The sequence below is a fragment of the Coturnix japonica genome, chromosome 3, assembly GCF_054131305.1.
Source record: "Coturnix japonica strain WE chromosome 3, WE-NBRP24, whole genome shotgun sequence".
Lineage (NCBI taxonomy): Eukaryota > Metazoa > Chordata > Aves > Galliformes > Phasianidae > Coturnix > Coturnix japonica.
In genome coordinates this window covers 14,223,059-14,243,169 of record NC_140665.1, presented here as the reverse complement: position 1 = coordinate 14,243,169, position 20,111 = coordinate 14,223,059, and the positions used below count along the sequence as shown (strand labels likewise).

Sequence of the window (20,111 nt, the reverse complement as noted above, 5' to 3'; positions counted from 1 at the left end):
CAACCCATCTGGTGTTTTAAGGTGGGAAATGCTGACACCTAATGCTTTTGTTATGCTTGCCTGTTTTCTTTTAATGCGCTTGACCTTCTACTAAGGAAATCTGATCTAAATTGAATTCTAAGTAAACTAATGACCGAAAATTAGCGTTTTGTTTTTTTTCTTCATTTAAATGACTTCATTGCCATATCTTATATCCTGTTTGTTTCAGAGAGTATTTGTTAACAAAATCAGGATGTGTTTGCCTCTTGAGAAATGCTTTCTGCCTGCGATTCGTAAATTGGTCTGAACTGCATTGAACGCTTGGAGATGTTGATTAAGTGTATTCATTTTGATTTGCTTTAATCTGATTGCACACGTAGAAGTTCCCTTCTGATGTGGTGCAGCCATGTCATGTGTAAGCTGGTCTAATGAACGCTACTTAGTCATTTGGGACTCCTGTCAAAAGCTATTACATTACTTAGAAACATAAGGAGTTAAAGCTAAAGCTGTGACCTCATCTCTATTCATGTTAAACTGGAGTAGAAACTGCTTGGAAGGGGATTGTTTAACTGTGTCGCTGTCTTTGCTGCTGCTGGCTGATTTGCTTTCATTTGGTTCCGATATTTATAGCGTGCTCTTTCTGAACAACTGCCACAGTAGGGATCTGTGAGCATACTAGATGTGTATGAAGCCGTTCTAATATGAATTGCATGTGGAAACAGCTCCCACCGATACACTTAGGCTCAAAGATGTCTCTCTACCTGATTTCCACATTTTATTCCTTCCCCTGTGAAACGCAGGCAGCATCAGGGAGAGCTAAAACACACGCGCTTCTAGCCAGTCAGGCACTTATGTAACTGTGCATGCAGCTTCCTTTATTACTTAGCACTGTGTACTAAATGAGGAGCACAACTGCTGTCGCTTTAATGTTGGAGCCGCGTACGTTACAATAGGTGTCACTGTGCGGCTGAGCCCAATCGTTATCAGTGACTTCAGCTATTGGCTCTGGATGCTGGCTGACTCCATCTGCAGGGCTGGAATATCAGGTCGCTTCGGATCCGCTCATCGCACAAGTTGAGCTCGCTGGGCAGGCGAGCAGTGCTACAGCACGTCTTGCTTGCCTCGCTCGGGAGCTGCTGCTACAGCCGCGCGTGTGCCTCTGTGCTGGGTGTGCTGCTTTCGGGTGGCTCGCAGTCAGGAAATCTGGGAAGAACTAAAACTGGCAGGAATGATGGGGATGTATTTAACAATTCAAGTACTGGATCAAACTTAAAGCCTGGTTTCATACTCGGAATGCTGGAAAGGTCACCTTGTCTTGCAGGAAAAGAAACTCTGCTCCGCTGCTCTGTGTTTAACAGCTCACATGTGCATTTTTTAATGTTCTTAGCTAGCCAGGTTATCTAGCTATACAGACAAGTATACTCATGGTAGATGAGAAAGGAAAGAACATGAAATGTCTCACCTTTTTCTTGATGCTTCCAGAGACGGTCAAGAACAGGTCCAAGAAGAGCTCTAAGAAGGGAAATAGCAACAGCAGCAGCAGCAAATTGCCTCCAGTTTGCTATGAAATCATTACCTTGAAGACCAAAAAGAAGAAGAAGATGGCTGCTGATATTTTTCCCCGAAAGAAACCAGCCAACACTAATACAACTGCTGTCCAGCAGTACCACCAGCAAAATCTCAGTAACAACAACACTATTCCAGCACCAAACTGGCAAGGACTTTATCCGACCATCAGAGAGAGGTGAGTTCAGGAAAGTTAATTTTTGTTCTGTGATTGGAGTGGTGAAAAGTAGTGAGATGCTCTTAGTGTGTACTTGTAGCTTTTCATTTATTTGCTGAGTAAAACAGTTCTCTCTGCAGGAAAAAGTATTCTGGTAGTGGAAAATATTTTCATATCTGTTTTCCATACATTGCAGCTGTCTGAATCATAAACAATGTAAATAGGAATGTTGCTGGCTGCGAGCAACAATGTTGCTTGTAGATGTTAGTGGAGATTTGACTGATTGCCAGTTTTGAAAAGTTTTTATAATTATTTTTTTTTTACCCCTCTGCCCCTCCAGACTTTGTTTTTCCCCCATACATGACGTATAATGTAGCTTAAAACAAATTGTAACCTGCTTTTCATTCTGCTGGTATGTAATTTTAAGGTGTTCAGAAATCTGATTTTTTTGGTTTGCACAGATGTGCCAGGTGCTATAAATTAACATGTTGCCTCTGTTTGTAGAAATGCAGTGATGTTCAACAATGACTTGATGGCAGATGTTCATTTTGTGGTCGGGCCACCAGGTGGGACCCAGCGGCTGCCAGGACATAAAGTAAGCAACAGCTGCATTGTCTGTTTATTACGGGGGGGAAGGGAAGGCAGGAGAGCTCCCACAGTTACACCAGGACGCAGCATGCAGGACTGGGCTCTGCTGGAGCAGGCATGATTCTATGCAGTAAAAGGCTATGTGCAGTGCTGTCCCTTGCTTTGTTTCTTCTATGCTTGTATCAAAGCAGTTGCTGCAAAGTTAGGAATGCTGCTTGTGCTGTAGATTAATATTACTCTGGAGACTTTCTAGAAATAGTTAACTTGTGTAGTGGATATGAGCAGTTTCCAGTAGCTAATGCATATACGCCCAAGAGAGTAAAATGAAGCGGAAAATGTGTAATTCTGTTCTTAACTTTGACTTCATTTCTTACTGAAGTGCATCTAGTGCCTGTCAGTGAAGCCCAATATGTTCAGAGTGGCTCTCCCACATTGTTTTTGTTGGCAGCTCTTTTCAGCTTCAAGCATGAAATAAGATTTCCCTTTCTCAACAGTATGTCCTGGCTGTTGGGAGCTCTGTATTCCATGCGATGTTCTATGGAGAACTTGCTGAGGACAAAGATGAAATCCGTATACCAGATGTTGAGCCTGCTGCTTTTCTCGCAATGCTGAAGTAAGCATCGTTTGTTTGCTGGATGTATTTTTCTTCATGATGTACTCATACTTTAACTATGACAGTACCAGTATATTTGACTTGCATATGAACAGAAAGAAAACAATTGCTTGAAATATTCTTTTTGTGCTTCAATTATTTCAAACTTTTACCTCGTTTTGGTCTCCCCTTCTTCTGGGCACGCATATATTAGGCTGATGTAGGCAGTTGTGAAGAATGACTTTGACAGCAGATCTTTGGGTGCATTGTATACCGTAATGCCTATTGATTTGGTTTGTTGCCACACGTGGTACACAAAGGAATGCAGTTACTGAAAACAATTGTCAGCTGTATTAAAAAAAAAAAGAAAGAAAAAAAAAAAAACCCTCTGCTGCACTTTGCAAGCATAACAGAAAGTTAAAAATAATAATTGATAATTAAAACTCATCTATCTTACTGGTGCATCTAGAAAGGCTGTTTATAAGAGTAGAATGGGTTTTACTCTTGACTGGGGGGAAGTCAGGGGGGTGGTCAGTTTATGTGATTATTTATCCATGTCTTTGATTTCTTCTTGCAAACAGCATAAGAAATGCTGTTGGTTCTAAGCAAACATAACAAGTCAGTTTCCCTGCTGAGTTGTCCTTGAACATATCTATAAACTCTGGTTTTTAAAGAGAAATTCCCTATCATAGAACTGCTATTCCTTTGAGGTCACTTTTTTTTTTCCCTTCAGCTTTAGTAACTGCCATTGCACTCTGATGAAGAGCATGCGTTAATACCTGATAGTAATCCTTTTAATATGCTGCAGGTTTTATTGCACGTAATGATGTAATCACTAGCTGCTTATTATCTTCCATAGATTCTTTTGACTAGCTTGTGATTACAGAGTGGTTTCTTTTATTTTTCCTTTATATGCAACTCTGACTGTTCTTCTACAGTGCCACCGACACGTAGAGTTTGCATAGAGGTTTTTGTAGGTTATTGTGAACATCAGCATTGTGCGAGTATCAATAACTGCAACAAAAAAGCTGAAGTTAAGCAGCTGTTCTATAGATCCGGAATGTAAAGTAAAGACAGGACGTTATGCCAGTGCTGTGCTGCAGATCCCTGCATTGGGCCTCTCTGGTTTTGCAGGTGTTTTATGCAGGGCTCCGACTTGCGCTTTGCTTTCGTGTAGACTTTTACAAGGCACAAATATAAGATACTTGGATACCCCTCCCCTTTTCTGAACAGCGAATCCTATATCACTGTGGCTGAATGTGACATGACAAGTAAAAACTGAGTGCTTTTTGAATTTATCTCTGTCATGAAGGAATATTTTCAGAGTGCAAACCTAGGGAAGAGAGTATCAGTGCTGATAGATAAGTCTTGACAAGTTATTTAGCCTATGGCAATTTAGGGAAGTATCTTTGAGAACATGACCAGAACCCTGGAATTCTTTACCTTCTGGGCTTTTATTTAACAAAAGCAGAAGGTGACACAAACTTTGTGTTCACTGCGGATGTTGAGATAACCTTCCCAGTGCTCATTTCTGCTGCTGCAGTGTTCCTGAGCCCGCAGAGTGTTCCAGTGTCTGCAAATGCTGGAGCTGCCTGCAGCTGTGACTGTGCAGAGATGGGAAAGGATGTTGCTCAGCAGTGCAGCATTCCCCTCATCGCATGATCCCGAGCATGTGCTGCACTGGGCAGAGCCTGGGGGGAGATACAGGCCGTCACTCCTCTCCCCCCAGGAAATCTTCCCCATGAGTGCTGCCTGCAAGTCTTGTGAATTGTGGATTGCATAAAGCTCATGATGCGGATCCTAAAGGAGAAGACTTTTTACCCATCCCAAAGCAGTCTTATCTCTCACATCGTGATTACCATAGTCAGGAAGGACCTGCAATAATCTTTGTAAGAAAATACATTGTTATTTTCTTTCCTGGACAGTTAATTCTTCTAGCATAACTATTTTTTGTCATTTAAGATACAGTATACATACTTAGAGTGAAGAACTGATAAGGTGTTGCAAGGTATAACATAGGAAATAGCACGTTGACTGATGCACATATATGAATTGTTCTCTCAGTGAAATCAATTTGGCAGTTTTCTCTTGGTTTATAAATAGAGTCAGAAGGTTGTTAAAATTCATAATCCTGCTGACGCATTGAGTTGGTGTCTTCAGTGCATTATATCTTAATATTGACTGTTCAAGTTAGAACTATGGTCTCTTGTTAAGCCAGGATGAGTTTGTTATTAAACCATCAAACTGTGCTCTACCAAAATCCCCTTTATAAGAATAGAGTGAAACTGGAGTATGAGTAATTGCATTGAGGTGCACTGGCACATTGAGAAGTGTGGAATATTGCTGACAGCCGATCTGTGCTGTCTGTTGTAAATCACTGATATTAGTTCTTCACTTTCATGAATATTAAACTAGCAACTTTGTCCTATTTCAGTATAAAACAGATGCTATCATTCTCTGGTACTAGCAGGCAAAGAGAAGTAATATAAGGGAGAAAAGAGTTGGAGAGCAATGAGAAGAATTATAAAACCAGATATATCAACACGTTCAAAATGTTTTGGACTGTAAAATACCAAAGGCCTAAGTCTTTGTTGTTACAAATAGCCCAAGTATTAAAGGTTTGGGTTGTTATTGTTTTTTAAAATTTGCAGGAGTATTCTTTTTCTCCATAAGCTCTTCCATTTCATTATATTGCTTGGGCTGCATCTGCTCAGAGCACAGTTTTTTGTTATGACTTGGAGGATAGCACCCTACAGCTGCAAAAAAAAAACACCACATGCTGATAAAGATATTTACTGCTTCAATCATCTCAATGTAGGTACTAATTCCCCTTTCTAAGCACATTCCGTTCTACCTAAAATACGTTGTGTTGGGAAACCTGCTAACTAGAACATTTTAATTACTCCAGGGTTGCACAGAACTTCAGCTTCTCTAGAGGAAGGTGCTTTTATCGAGCATAATCATCAAGACTTGCTTATCCCCATGAAGAGTAAAATTGCATTTGGCATGGTTTTAGCACATGGCATTCACCAGCTGCAAATGAGGCCCTCAAGCATGAGATATTAAAACGAACAAACTGTACGATGCTTCATTTCTCAAGTGATGAATCCTAGCAGTTTAGTCACAAATATAATTTCACCTTCTTCTCTTCCACTACACTACTGTGGTAGTAAAAGGCTTTTTTTTTTTTTTTTTTCCTCCTTATGTGCTGACGCTGAAAGAAAACACCATATTATTGCAGCTACGATGTTGTAGTCGTTAATAAACCCGAAAATTAATTTTCTGTGCCTTTTCTTTTTCTTATGTTTCATTGCCTTGTTTAGAAACTAACCAAAAAAAAAAAAAAAAAAAAAAAAGAAATAGCAGTAATTAAGAAGATGAGTAGCACCTGTTACACTTTAATAGCATTTCTGTTCTGAGAGACTAGCTAGCTATTAGGAGTAAGCTAGTTTTCATTCCTCTATCGGTATGTACCTCAATAAATCTTCGTTGACTATCTTGGGACATTAAATCCAAGTACCATTTGTAACACGTGTTCCAGACTGTTCTGTTAGCCAAGTAAGTTAGCACTTGAGGAGCTACCTTCTGAGGACAATATTCTGTCATTAACCAACACGTGTACGGGAGGAGAACAGCTGAAGAAGTTACATTCTTTGCACACTTTACCATTTCTGCATAGTCTGTGCCCCAAATGAGAAGGTTTTTCACCTCAGATTTAAGTGTATTCTCTTCCCTGGTCTTACATGAGTGGTGATTTTAGCGTGTGTTTTCCTTATGGAAATCAGTGTTCCCCAAAAGCATTACTTAGTTTTCCTGGAGAACTGCTTAAATATTCCTTCTTTGTAATTTTGAGATGTTGACAAATGATCCCTTTGCATTAAGTATGCTTGTTTCATTTCAGATACATATATTGTGATGAAATTGATTTGGCTGCAGACACTGTCTTGGCCACTCTTTATGCTGCCAAGAAGTACATCGTCCCTCATCTTGCCCGTGCCTGCGTCAACTTCCTAGAAACAAGTCTAAGTGCAAAGAACGCCTGTGTGCTGCTTTCCCAAAGCTGCTTATTTGAGGAACCTGACTTGACCCAGCGCTGTTGGGAAGTGATTGATGCCCAAGCCGAGCTGGCTTTGAAGTCCGAGGGCTTCTGTGACATTGATTTTCAGACGCTTGAAAGCATTCTCCGAAGGGAGACTCTGAATGCCAAAGAAATTGTTGTTTTTGAAGCAGCTCTGAATTGGGCCGAAGTGGAGTGTCAGCGACAGGAGCTAACTGCCACCATAGAGAATAAACGCAAAGTCCTCGGCAAGGCACTGTACTTGATACGCATCCCTACCATGGCACTCGATGACTTTGCAAATGGCGCTGCTCAGTCTGGGATTCTGACTCTCAATGAAACCAATGATATCTTCCTTTGGTATACAGCAGCCAAAAAGCCAGAGTTACAGTTTGTAAGCAAGCCCCGGAAAGGCCTTGTTCCTCAGCGGTGCCATCGTTTCCAATCCTGTGCTTACCGCAGCAACCAGTGGCGTTACAGGGGCCGGTGTGACAGCATCCAGTTTGCTGTTGATAAGAGGGTGTTTATAGCTGGCTTTGGGCTATACGGCTCCAGCTGTGGATCAGCAGAGTACAGTGCCAAGATTGAACTCAAACGACAAGGAGTTATCCTAGGCCAGAACTTGAGCAAATATTTCTCTGATGGTTCTAGTAACACTTTCCCCGTGTGGTTTGAATATCCAGTACAGATTGAGCCTGACACCTTCTACACAGCCAGCGTGATTTTGGATGGTAATGAACTCAGCTATTTTGGACAGGAAGGAATGACAGAAGTTCAGTGTGGGAAAGTGACTGTTCAGTTTCAGTGTTCTTCGGACAGTACAAATGGCACTGGGGTACAGGGAGGGCAAATTCCTGAACTCATATTTTATGCTTGAATGTGTGAAGACGAAGCATTTTTTCCTATGAAAAACCTGTCTAGGTCAGACCTACTGACGCTTAGCTTTTTATCTGCAGATACATGATCAGTACAGGTTATTTGTCACAAATGCTACGGGCAAATTACTGGCTTGCTATACTTGTAGAATCATTGGTGATGAAGTTTAAGTGTAATATTTAACTTTAAACTGGAAGCTCTTACGAATAAGCAAGTTTTGAATGCTTAGTGAGAGAGATATCTGTTTGCTGGCGATGCTGACCCTTGCTTTGATGCACCTGAATCACCTGAGGATGCCCTCATATCTCATGGGTTCTAAAACTCCTTTCACTAAATGCTGTTATCTTTGATCACTTTTCCCTTTCTCTGTTTCTTGCTCTTTGCTTGTAACTATTTGGGGAGATGGGTAGGAGCCTTGTTTTATAGCTCTCTTCTGTGTACTCTTCAAACTGAAGAGGTTCCAATCAGCTGAGCTGATTTTGACCATGGAGGCTAAAAGAAGTGCTTCAGTTCTAAACTGAAAAAGTACAGGTTTATACCATCATGCTGAGAGATTCTTCTGTGGCCAGCTGTTTGAGGAAGCTACACAGCATGCTGACCACAATGCATGGACACATTTACAGTGAGTATGGGTTTGGGCTTGACATGTGACCCTTAGGGTTCATATTCCAGGAATCCCACCTGGAAGGCAAGGAAGAACTTGCACATGTTCAAATTGTATACACAAGTAGAAGCCTGCACTCTTTTGACCTAATTTAGCTACACTGAAGTTGATTTGCTATTTAAAATACTTTTCTTTGAATACTTGCTAAATAAACAGGAGTCAACATCTAGCTTTTGATGTTAGGACGGTTTATATTTTTCTTATTTTCTTCCTAAACATTTTAGAAGCATGTTGTAAAGAAACAAATGAACGCATTGGTCCCGACTTAAACTTTTTTATACTATGAGAATTTAGAAAGAGACAAGATTCCCAACCGTGGTCATATTATAGTTAGTGTATATCATTAGGTAAAAGTAAGGAGCATCTCTTACAGCTGCTTGTGCAGAATCTTTGCTTTATCTGAGTCCTCTCTCAAGCTTCCTGTCATATGTCTGTCATCTCTGGAAAGGTATTAGGGTTCACAGCTCTATCTGGGAAAGAAATAAGCATAAATAACAGATGCAGGTACTATTTAAATACGAGGAAATCATTCACCTTTGCATTGTGACACTTGTATCTCAGAGGGACCTATTGTAGTGCAACTCATTTAATCTCCACAGTGGGTTCTTTTGTGTGTGTGTGTGTGTTTTAACAAAATGAGAGGACCAAATAATTATTAAGGCAGTCTGAAGATTAATGTATCAACACGTTAATGTAGCACAACCCTAAACTGACTTGTCAGTTTTCTAGTGGAAATCTTTTTCCCATAAGATTTCTTATCAGTTTGACACTATTACTCTCTAAGTGTTTCTTGACAGTTGGAACCCCGGCCTCTGGCCATTATTAAGTGCCAACATGTCTTTGCAGTGTCCAAACTATCAACTGAGATGAGAAATACTGAACTGTAGATGTTCTGGCCAAGGCTCGGCTCTTTCCACTAGGTAATAAAGGAGAGCCAAGTGAAGAACTACCCTACAAGATCTATGCCTTTCACCCATCTTACTGTTTAGTGTTTTATATACATACATGCGTGTTTGTGTGTGTAAACAACATTCCTTCTGAAATGTAAATACCCTCAAATTATGGTGTTTTTTTTCTTCTACCAGACGTACATAATCCAGACTGTCACTGAAATTTCAACACAATAGTCCATGGAAGACTCACAGAAAGAGATTTTAAAACAGCCGCCAGTTAAATATATTTAGATATGCAGCCTAAAATAAACAAGACTGGAGAAAGAGTTGCTTAAGAGACTGCAGAAAGGAATCTAAGATTGTCGTGAGGTAATGGTCATCTACCTGGAGAGAATGTTCTGAGCAGCAATTCCATTGATTTAAATACATTTGGAAGCAAAGCAAGGTGCTCATCAGCCTGCTAGATTTTCTTACAGCAAGTGGGTGACACAAATGTAATAGTTCAGAGCAAATATCAGATTGACAAGCTGCTTGCAGTAGCAAGCTGCATTCCGAGTTTAGGACGAAAAGATGAGGTGCTTCAGCTGTTGGGACAAATCAGTACTGCACTGCTATAACTAAACTCTGGTTCTCAGTTTTAATTTTGTTGGCTTTTTTTTTTTTTGCTTGTCTGCAAATAATGGTAAGCTGTCTGCTACGTTGGCTGGAGTAGATGGTAGGAGATCAGAATTCTGCATAGCTGTATAAAATTAGCTATTATTTAATTATTTTTATTTGCTGGTTTGATTCAATCGTTTTGACGAAGCTGGATGGAAGCTACCTCTAGCTTAATTCCTCTGAGTCCTTTCCAGGTTTTAGGAGCTGCTGCACGCAAAGTTGTTTTTTAATATGGATCGATAAACATAAGCACTCCGAAACAGCTTTTGAACTTGATTGTGAGCCCTGCTTGATGCTGACAGGTGCTGCCGTATTGAGGAGGTGGCTAGTTATAGTCCCCTTGGGATGCCCTGGCATTTACTTAGGTATCCACGTGTGGATTTGGTCAGTTTAGCAGTAGTATCTAAACTTGAACACATGGATGTTCTGCAAGCATCAGCTGTATCAACCTGGAATGTAATGTCAATAGAGATAACTTTTGGTAGATTGTCTTAAACTGTACCTGGCCACCTTTGCTACTTGTATGTTTGATTTTCCTGGTTAAGGGAATCTGTGATAGAGAGTATAAATAATATACTTTCTGCATATCTAAAGTAGTATTTAAACAAACACTTTAATTTCTACATGCTTATTGCACTGAACTGTTTTATTTGTTATTTGTTTTGTTTTGGTTTTTTTTTTTTAATGTAATTAAATGCAGCTAACTTCAGGTAACAGCACCCGTTTGTGCTGGAGCAGTGTTTGACTTTGGCAGGCTTACGGCATTATTTATAAAGGACAGATATATAAATATGAAGTACCTCATGTTGAATGTTATTGTACTGTATCTTCAATGTCACAGTGCAGATCTTGTTGGACTCATGAATGTGTATAATCGCATTAAACCTACGAATAAAAATGGTTCTTAAATGGTTGCTTTCTGCAGTACCTTTGAAGCGTGAGCTGTGAAAGCCTTTGCTTAGCTATCTTTTAATGATTCCTACCGTACAGTTGTGCACAGATATTTCTTGAGCTTATGTATTCAGAGATCTTTCGATCCCCAAAGAAATAAAAGTCTGAGGAAAAACAAGGAAGAACAATGAAAATGTTAATCACTTACATTGTAAAAGGGCTGACGATTAAGCTAATGAGCTACAGTGAATGAATTCGTTTATGTGCTTTATGAAAGACCTTGTCTACTAGCATTAATATTTTAATGCTCTATTAATATTATTAAGTATGCATAGATGAAGGGGGAGGGTCTCGAGATTATGAAAGACGCTTGGCACAGGAAAGGCCTTGGTTTTCAGTCTCTGATCTGTCTGGATAAAGGACATGATTAGTGTGAAGAGGCTGTTATCTGCTGAAAACTTAATTATCTAATATTATTCAGAATTCTGACTATTTTCTTAATATGTATATATACTTTTTTTTTTTCCCAGGAGTTTTGAGTCTTCACTTTAAATCCTTTTATTATCAGTGAAGCTGAAGCCTCACTTGATGTCCGCGTGCCGGGACCTCTCATATATTGTTAGCTCTTCTTTATGAGAAGTATTCCACAGTGCAAGGTAGAGGCAGGAAACTTTAAACGAGGAAAACTTGTACTTCAGACTTTGTCCAACATTCTGATTAAAGCACGTTTACAGGCATCAACATTATAACGTTTGGTAAGTCATTTCTAAAATTCTTGCTGCTGTACCTTGTACTATACTGCTGAATACGTGATCCAGATTCCCTTTGGTATCCAGTGCTTCCCATTAATTTGGAAGAGACCTCAAACTGGAACCGTTAATTCTGTCCTGTACTAGATACCAGCTCTTAATTTTAGGGTAGACAGCAGTGTGGTTTGGTGCAGGGCCAAATCTACAGCAGCAGTTGGGTTAGTTATGTTGTGAGAGGATATAGGTCATTCTTTGTTTATCTTGTCTGCTTAGTTCTTACCTGTGTATCAGAGAAACTGAGGCTGTAAGCAGCACCTATCTCATCCAAAGGGATGTTCTTTATTTCTGGCTGAAATGTAAAAGAAGTGCCAGGACACTCTCTTTGGAAATCAGTGTGTGGTAGGGCTGTGTTGGTCTCTTGTGCTGTGTTCACTGATACAGAGAAACTAGTTTGTATTTGCATGAGAAAGAAGAGAGTTTAACAAGGGCTGGAAAGGCTGCTGGGGTGTTCCTGGATTTGGGAGGAAAAGGAGTCACAAGGCAAAAGTCAATGCTTGTCACAGCTGAAATCCTTCTGAGGCTTTCTGCTGCCATTTAGTTGGAAGCTGTTGAGGAGCTGATAGCCACAGCTTCTCATGAAGGGAAGGCCTACCTAAAACAGACTGCTTGCAAGTGCTTAGCAATCTGTTCTAGGAACCCAGGATTTCTTGCTCTTCAGAGGGCAAGAAGTCTTGTACTACCATCCTCGGCAAGCCCATACCTCCTTAGGGAGGCCAGCTGGGACTGCTGTAATACAGGAGGGCCTTGTTGGACCCCCCAGACTCAGCACTCAGGAGGAGCCAAAGTTCTGGAGCCAGTTCTGGCACAGGAATGATATGAGGACTTCAGCCTGTCTTGTATCTAGGCACTGAAAAGCAGCGACTTTTAAGCCAACCTATTCTACCATGCTTGCAGGCAATCAGTGGGAGGAGGAATATCTGCTGATTTCCTGAAGGCAATGAAAGGAGAGCTGCTTTTTCAAACATGGCAGCACGACTGTGTTGAAAATAAAACTACAAGAAGGCTTTTGGACATGCTGCTTCATTTCCAGAGGTCTGAATTTATTTTCTCCCTAAGACTTCCTCACAAAGTGAGACTCTGGCCCAATTGAAATAGGTTGGAATCACCCCGGTGACCCTGATAAAGCCAGGATTTTCACTCACAGTATTCAATTTGAGTGATTACTCTGAAAACGTGACACAACTCTACAAGAAAGGGAAAATAATTCTGAAATTACTCTGTAATCTGATTATCTGAAATAGAGGTGGAAATCTTTCCATTAAATTTTACCAAAAAAATCCTACTCATTGGGAGATCTTATACATGCTTGCCAAAGCCTACCTGCTACTGAGGAAATGCTTTGTCTTCAGCCGTGAATCCATAGGAAGAGCAGTAAATCCATATGAGGCTTTACATAGACTTCTTACAATTTGCATTTGAAATCTGTAGCACGTAACATACATAATATGGCTGGAGTATTGTTAAGATGAGAAGGTGTGTGTAAATGGCTCATTGTCTCTTCAGAAGGAAGGAAGAACAAAACCAGCTATTTTCCTTGCAGTCACTTATTTTGAAAGAGCTTCTTGAGCTCAGATGAATTTGTGGAGAGCATCTGAAATGCGTTTATATTAAGCCCTAATTGCAGCATTTTAAAATTAACTTTCTGCTTGTTTTCTATGGACGAAGATAACATAGCTGTGCTTCAGGCATCTTCCATCCCTGTCCAATGGAGCTTACATTTGAACACATGCTGGCAGATGCAATTGTCTAGATTTCATTCTTAAGCTTTGCACATGGTCAAGTTAAGTGCTGCTTGGGGAGCAGCAGTGTTTCAGGAGTAGACCTGGCTGTTTTCAGTCTAACAACAATCAAGGGATTTCCTGGGAGATGATGCTGTGGGTAAGTATAGGGGAAGGGTTTCAGTTCTACTGAAGGAAACACCTGGCGCTGACTCATATTGACAGCACCCATGTGCTGAATGTCATGTCCAACAATTCAGCAGCCGTGCAGAATTGGAAGGCATAAACTGCCATGGGAGACTGCAGCAGCAGAAAGTCCTGGGCGCAGGGCTGTTTCACATAAGTTGATACAGAACTGCATGTATTTCAGTGTTCCCTAGTCTCACTTTTTACTTATTGGTTGCTCTTATAAGGGAGAAGAAACACTGATCCTCCTTTTTTTTTCTTTTTCTTATTAAGGGTGTAAGGATTATAGACTAATTTATTCCTCCATCTTTTACAAAGCCAGCAGCCTCAGGGGGCTCAGGGGAGGTGGTGTGAGACAGGACTCACAGCTACGCTAGTAGCATGCATGGAAATAATCTGCTTTCTGATGTCTTTTTCTTAGGAAGATATCATGCAATACAATAAATTCACACAGGGCTGGGATTTGATGCATTTAGTTTGGTTCTGTAGCATGACAGAATAAAAGTGAATAAAGAAACCAAGAACTATTTAGCTTTGAAATACAAAATTCTGCAGAAATGACAAAGAATTGGGAGAGTACAATATAACGGCATTTGCAGATGTAAGGATATTGGCCTTTGCTTGCATATTTGAAGTACTGTGTGACACATTCTCTTCTCACATCAGACCCTATTAGTGCTTAGGGAGAAGTGATGCAGAGGGGACAGAAATGAAGGTCAGAGATCTGGAGTATGAAGGAAAAGTATCTAATCAGAAATAAAATCCTTCATCACACACAGATGATAAATAGTAAACGCTGTGGGAGAACTATTCAGGGATCACAGGAGACCAATGAACAGACAGAAGATTGGGTGTACAGACTCATAGCAACTATTTAAATGATTCCAAAAAGTTGGTAATGCTTGAGGCCTTCCTAGGCATTATAAAGGAAGGGTTTGTTTTGCTGCCTTAGACTCGAGGCTATACAAGCGGTTTACCTTTTTTTCTCCGTGCTTTGTAGAGTAGTTTCCTTATGATAGATGCATGCCACATAAGCTGTTTTTCCTCCTCAGTGCTGGGGTATGAGCATGCTGTCTGATCGTGCTTGAATGTCAAGCATATGAAATATAACTTGTACATTTTGTATCGCTCTCCTACACTACACTCAATCTAGTCTTCGTTGCTCATAATGAGATAACAAAGGGCTGACAGAGAGCAGGAGTTCCCAGACACATTTGGGAGGTGAAGCTTTCCCTACATCTGCATTGTTTCCAAGGACAGTGGAAGCAAGAAGCTCTGTTACCAACTACTCATACCAATTTGGTATGAATTGGGAGTGGGCTCAGCGTGCTGCCTTTCCTTAGGATTTTGTGGGTATGCAGGATGGCCATTGTGAGTTCTGTAGTTTGTGGCACCTTTCTACCAGCTGTGGGGGATGGGTGATCCCAGGAATGGAATGAAGGCTGCTTCTGTTTGGAGGAAATATAAACTGACAGAGTGAGTTCATACTGGGTCAGCTTTTCATGGTATTTTGGAGCTGCTATTACGAGCTTTAAAAATTCCTGAAGTGCAGCACATGATACTTAAAATTTGGGGTTCCTTCCAGCTCATGACAGCCATTTTTATTCCCATTTACAGGCAGAATATCCCAACAGAGGTATATGGCGACTTCACATAGGGAAGCATCTTCACAGATTGAAATTTAGAACTATGCAACACAGAAAGGATGTAGCACATTAGATCACAGTAGGGCTGATGGATTAGTAAGTATCCCCCATCCCTGATTTCAGTGAGCTGGGACAGACAGGTAAGGGGAGATATTCACAGAAAAAGAAATTCAGGACAAGTCAAATGAAAACAAGTTAGCCAAGTTAAGGGAAAAGATACCTACCTTTGTTTTCTGCCATTTGTTTTGCTGCTGAAGTGACTGTGTAGGTGAGGTGCTTTTGCTGAGCTGCCATTAAGGCACCTCTGTTAGAGACAAATTACGCACAGAGGCCAGAATGGGGTCTTTCAAAGCTCATTATCGGAACTGGTTTCTCATCAATACACAATGTGATTGGAGGAAAAGACTAAAAATTGCAGAGCTTTGATTGCTGAAGGGGAAGCTTTCAACTGCTACCTGCTGGTCTGTCATTTTGTGCTAACCCCAAATGGCCCAGTTAAATTGATGTCCTGTTTCTCACAGATCACTCTTCCCCTGTTAATATAGGAAACATTTGTTCATGCTGGAAACTGGAGTAGCTGGAAAGTAAATTCAGTAAAGGACTCAAAGGTGTTTACCTACTGACAGAGGATTTTTCCCCCCTCCAACACTTCATGATGTTCAGCTGTGAATTTCATTAGAAAATGCAGAGCCTCGTTTCTGCATTAAGAGAATCTTTGCACAGATACTGTTCCAAAGTAATGGGCTGTGAGTCTGGTTTCTCTGTGCTTGCTGATTTCTAGCAGCTAATTGAAAGAAAAAACAAAGGCTGGGAGAGATGCAGCTGTTCAGGCAATAGGATGTCATCGCTGGCACTGTGTGACTCTGAGTATTGCTGCTGTGGGTTAGGTCAGCAGTGAAAGCAGCACAACAGCCCTGTTATCTCACAATGGCAATCCTATGAGAGAGTGTCTAGAGCCAGGAAGATCTTGGCCCTGAAGGGTAATTGGTGGCTGAGGCTCAGAAAATATGTATTTTTTAATTTGTATCGGTCTTAGATATTGGCATATGCATACGCTCTTGCATCCAGAATTGAGTCACTCTGCAGATCCTGCCATTAAGGGCATTTTGTTAAAGTCCACTTTCATTGTCAGATCACACTAACGTTCGTAGACTGGATGTGGGATGGTGCATAGTTCCTACTTATCACTGCATTGGTGCAGAGGTCCTCCAGCAGCAGAGAGAACAGGCAACTGGAAATCCTGAAACAAGAGTTGGTTACCCAGGAGTACCCTAATAGTTGCCTCTAAGTACTTTGATACAACTGGAGAAGAGAGAGGGAGCGAGCACTTTGTGATCTATATCATCTGTTGTGAGCAGAGAAGAAAAACCAGCTCTTCTTCCTCTGCTGTTCTCTTCACTCCATGTCACTTATTTCTCCCACCAGAAAAATGGGAGGAAGCTGAGCATCTCTGCAATGCTTTGATATCTGCTGATCAAAACTGCCCTGTAGGCAGCAGGTATCAGGCAAAGAGCAGTGAAGCCCCACTTTACTCAGTCAGTCCAGACTGTGAGTGCTCTCTGACACTGAGAGGTTCTCTTAAATGTCACTAAAGTGAGAAAAAGTAGTGCTACTGAAAATCGGGATGAAAGTGGCCTCAGATGTAAATCCTTTATAAAACCTGTGTAAGCCTCTACTGCTCTAGTTCCATCACCTCTTCCCTTATAAATGAACTACCAGCCAAAAGGTAAATAGAAATGCAAAATATCCCCAAAGTAAACATGTTACTGTGTTAAAATAAGTCCGTTTAAGTAATGTGAGAGTATATTGAAGAAACGGAATCTATTCAGGTTTAGGTTTAAAGATGAGTTAATGCAAATATTATAGGTTTATCCCACATTGCTCTCCTGAGAGGATTCACTGGGGAAGCAATTTGTTTCTTTTTAGCCAAGTCAGGAAGCTTTGAAGTTAGTGAGTTCTCTGTCTCTGCCAGTAGCCCATTTAATCTTGAGGAAAAGCATCAAATATAAGTTGGCATCATTAACTACTTGTGTGTCTGCACACCATTGAAAGCTCTGGCAAGAAGAGTTCTTCAGCAAGGCAGTGACCAGAAGTACAGAGGATATTGGAAATGGCACAAAGAAGTTCTGGGGGAAAATATATATATATATTGGTTATTAATAACCCACATGCAGCCCTGAAGAGTGGAAATCATGAGGAGGACTTCCAGTGAGCTATTTTTATTTTAAGATCATTACTGCTGGGCTAAAGGCTTTCCTTAATTGCTTTCTGATGGCCATGGGTGAGTATGATGTCAGTGACAACCGGCTGAGGGAAAAGCCATTGCAAGTGGCTTATTTTCCAGCCATTCTCCACAGTTTTAGGGATGTTCTTTTGTCTCACCTACCCAGGCTGCTCAGGGAGGTGCTCAAGAAAGATGGAGCTGTGGCACAGAGGGACATGATTAGTGGATATGGTGGGGGTGTGTTGGTGACTGGAAGTGATGATCTTAGTGGTGTTTTCCAGTCTTAATGATTCTATGATCTCCCCTGGTACAACTTGCCACTCCCTTGGCTGTGCTCATAAAATGTTTCTGGAGCTGCACTGGAAGTGGATTAGGTAAATGATCTGGATTTCACTTCTTTTAATTTCTGCTTGTGATGTTCTGCTGATTTTATGTATAGCATTGCTCTGTGGTCAACTTGCTGGCACAGCTGAGCAGGCAATGGTTTGTGATGGCTGGGTGATGGAAGCAGGTACCACTTATTGACCATTTCTGTGCGTGGGGAAATTTCAAAGCTGGTGTCTGAATCTGTAATGGAGCTTACAACAGACTCCACCTTCACCCCAGAACTGTTCTTCCGATAGCAATTTTTCCACTTTTCAGTTACAAATGAGACCCTCAGCTATCAATCAGCACGGCTCTGCTGAGCTGGTTTACAAGAGCTCTGCACAGCATCGGCTTTCTGCCTGGAGATACCAGCCGTGGGGTATCAGCTGCAACGAACGCGAGCAGCCTGTAAAGCAATCCAGGAAGGTCAATATGCATCTGAAGATAGCTCTAAACAATAGCCAGAGGGGGGAAATAAACAGTTTAGTGCAATTGGATTTGTACTGAAATCTACTGATGCAAAATTCATAACCAACATGAATTAATTTGCTCCTGATCGTTTCCTACAAAAACTCCAGCTTCTCCCCCTTCTCCTAATGACTGCCGCTCCACAGCTGGGATTTGCAAACCAAACGGTAGTAGCAGCGTAGATTTTAATGTTTCAAAACATGACTAAACAGGGAACTGAGTTGCCTTTGGAATTTCAAAGTTGCTGCCGGTTTATCCCAAATAAAACTTACGAAGTTTTTCATGGGCTATGTTGAATCTTTGAGCATTTTTTCATCTCGTTATCACCTGGGAGAAGCGTTAACCGGCTTTTTAAAGACAGAGAAAAGAGGCACATCCAGTACATCTGAGACAGCCCTGGGAATGGCCTTGATTAAGAAGCGCGGTGCGAGTCTCATGAAGGCGGCTCGCCTTTTCCCCTTTGCTGAATCAGCTGCAAGATCTCAAATTGGTTTTCCCGGCGTGCCACAGAATTTAGGTCAAGTTCCCACAGGGGACCAAGCGGTGAGATGTGCAGTGTTTCTTCTGCTCGGTACCAGCTCCTCTGCAGGAGAGCGGAGTTGGGCGCTGTTCCTTTTCCTCCTCTGAGTTGAGGTGAGGGCTGCAACCAAGTTAATGGCTTTTGCAAATACACTCTAAAGTCAGTTTATGTAACGACCTGGAATGTGTATCTTTGCCCATGAACAGCTGGTGGCTGTTTTAACGACTAGCACGTAGTGTAAATACAATCCTAAATTCTTTCCTCGGATAGGCCACCTGAGGGCTGGTGAAGTTAAGGAGAGCTGGACTGGTATCCAAGGGCAGAAGCTGGTGCTTGTGTGCTTAAGATAGGCCGAGAGCGTTAGGAACCAGACATGAGAACAGAAGAGCAAATACGTCTATTTAGCACGTGAAAATGAGCTGCCTTGCAGAACGAGCTGCAAAGTGGTCGGCTAAGGACTGCGCTCAGCTGCCTCTCTCTGCCCTCATCAACACCGCAGTGAGCCCTGGGATGTCCCTTAAACAGACCAAACTGCGGCAGGGAGGTACAGACCCCTGTGCTCTTGTCTGGAGAGCTAAGGGTATGTCTGGGATGATGGTGCTTTTGTGTTGTTGTAGTTGAAAAGTGTGAGGATTAAAAGTTCTTAGCATCTGCTGGAGGAACCTCTAAATCACGTCAGAAGGAAATGAGGTAAAAAGATGTTTTGCTGACACAGGTATTTGTTTGTTTTTCCCTTTAAAGCCTGCCTTGCTGTGAAAGTTTGCAGTAAGCAGCTGGTGTAGCAGAGAATCCTGCCTGCAAACACTAACTTGCACGGTTCCTCTGGTTGACATCAGCATTCAGTATTGCTGCAGGAGGACCAGCTGGATTCACTGCTGGGTGCTGGTAAGCTGCAGGGAAAGCCTTTGCACCTGGCAGTGGGGAGGGGATGGCAGGGGGTTTCAAGGGCACTGTGCTTGTGTGATGAGAGTGAGCAAAACTGGGAGCTGGCTCTTCTCAGGCTGAGTGCAGTGAATCAGTGCAGAGGAAGATCACCTACACCAGGAACTGTACAAATAAGGTAGGAAAAGAGAGCCCTTTGCTTCTTTATTGGAAGAGTTCCCTCCAAAAGTGAGACTGCAGGAGCAGTGAGAGGAAGGGAAGCACTGCAGAGGAGGGTGGAAGGCCTCATTAGCGAGAGCACAGCTCTCTGTGCATAAGGCCTTCCCAGCAGCATTAAAAATATATCAGGTCTAAGACCTCAATAAGTGATTT

The 20,111-nt window shown here is 41.6% G+C and overlaps 2 protein-coding genes across 10 annotated transcripts in view; both read left to right on the top strand.

Annotated features, from left to right (window-relative positions):
• Positions 1–10,938, top strand: part of BTBD3 (BTB domain containing 3) — a 66,142-nt gene extending 55,204 nt beyond the window's left edge. For 3 of the 6 annotated variants that reach the window (XM_015857125.3, XM_015857127.3, XM_085542801.1), the window contains 4 exons: positions 1,462–1,723; positions 2,207–2,297; positions 2,785–2,903; positions 6,784–10,938. In XM_015857125.3, the coding sequence (XP_015712611.2) occupies positions 1,581–1,723; positions 2,207–2,297; positions 2,785–2,903; positions 6,784–7,816 (1,386 nt within the window). In that variant the 5' untranslated portion in view covers positions 1,462–1,580 and the 3' untranslated portion in view covers positions 7,817–10,938. Of the gene's footprint in view, positions 1–1,046; positions 1,724–2,206; positions 2,298–2,784; positions 2,904–6,783 lie in introns of those variants that run through there. The other 3 variants (XR_014944494.1, XR_014944493.1, XM_015857124.3) reach the window with 3 other exon arrangements.
• Positions 10,939–11,524: 586 nt separating this feature from the next.
• SPTLC3 (serine palmitoyltransferase long chain base subunit 3) overlaps positions 11,525–20,111 on the top strand; it is a 281,441-nt gene continuing 272,854 nt past the window's right edge. For all 4 annotated transcript variants that reach the window (XM_015857148.3, XM_085542794.1, XM_085542797.1 and 1 more), the window contains exon 1: positions 11,525–11,675. The gene's annotated coding sequence lies outside the window, so the exon portion shown is untranslated. The remainder of the gene's footprint in view (positions 11,676–20,111) is intronic.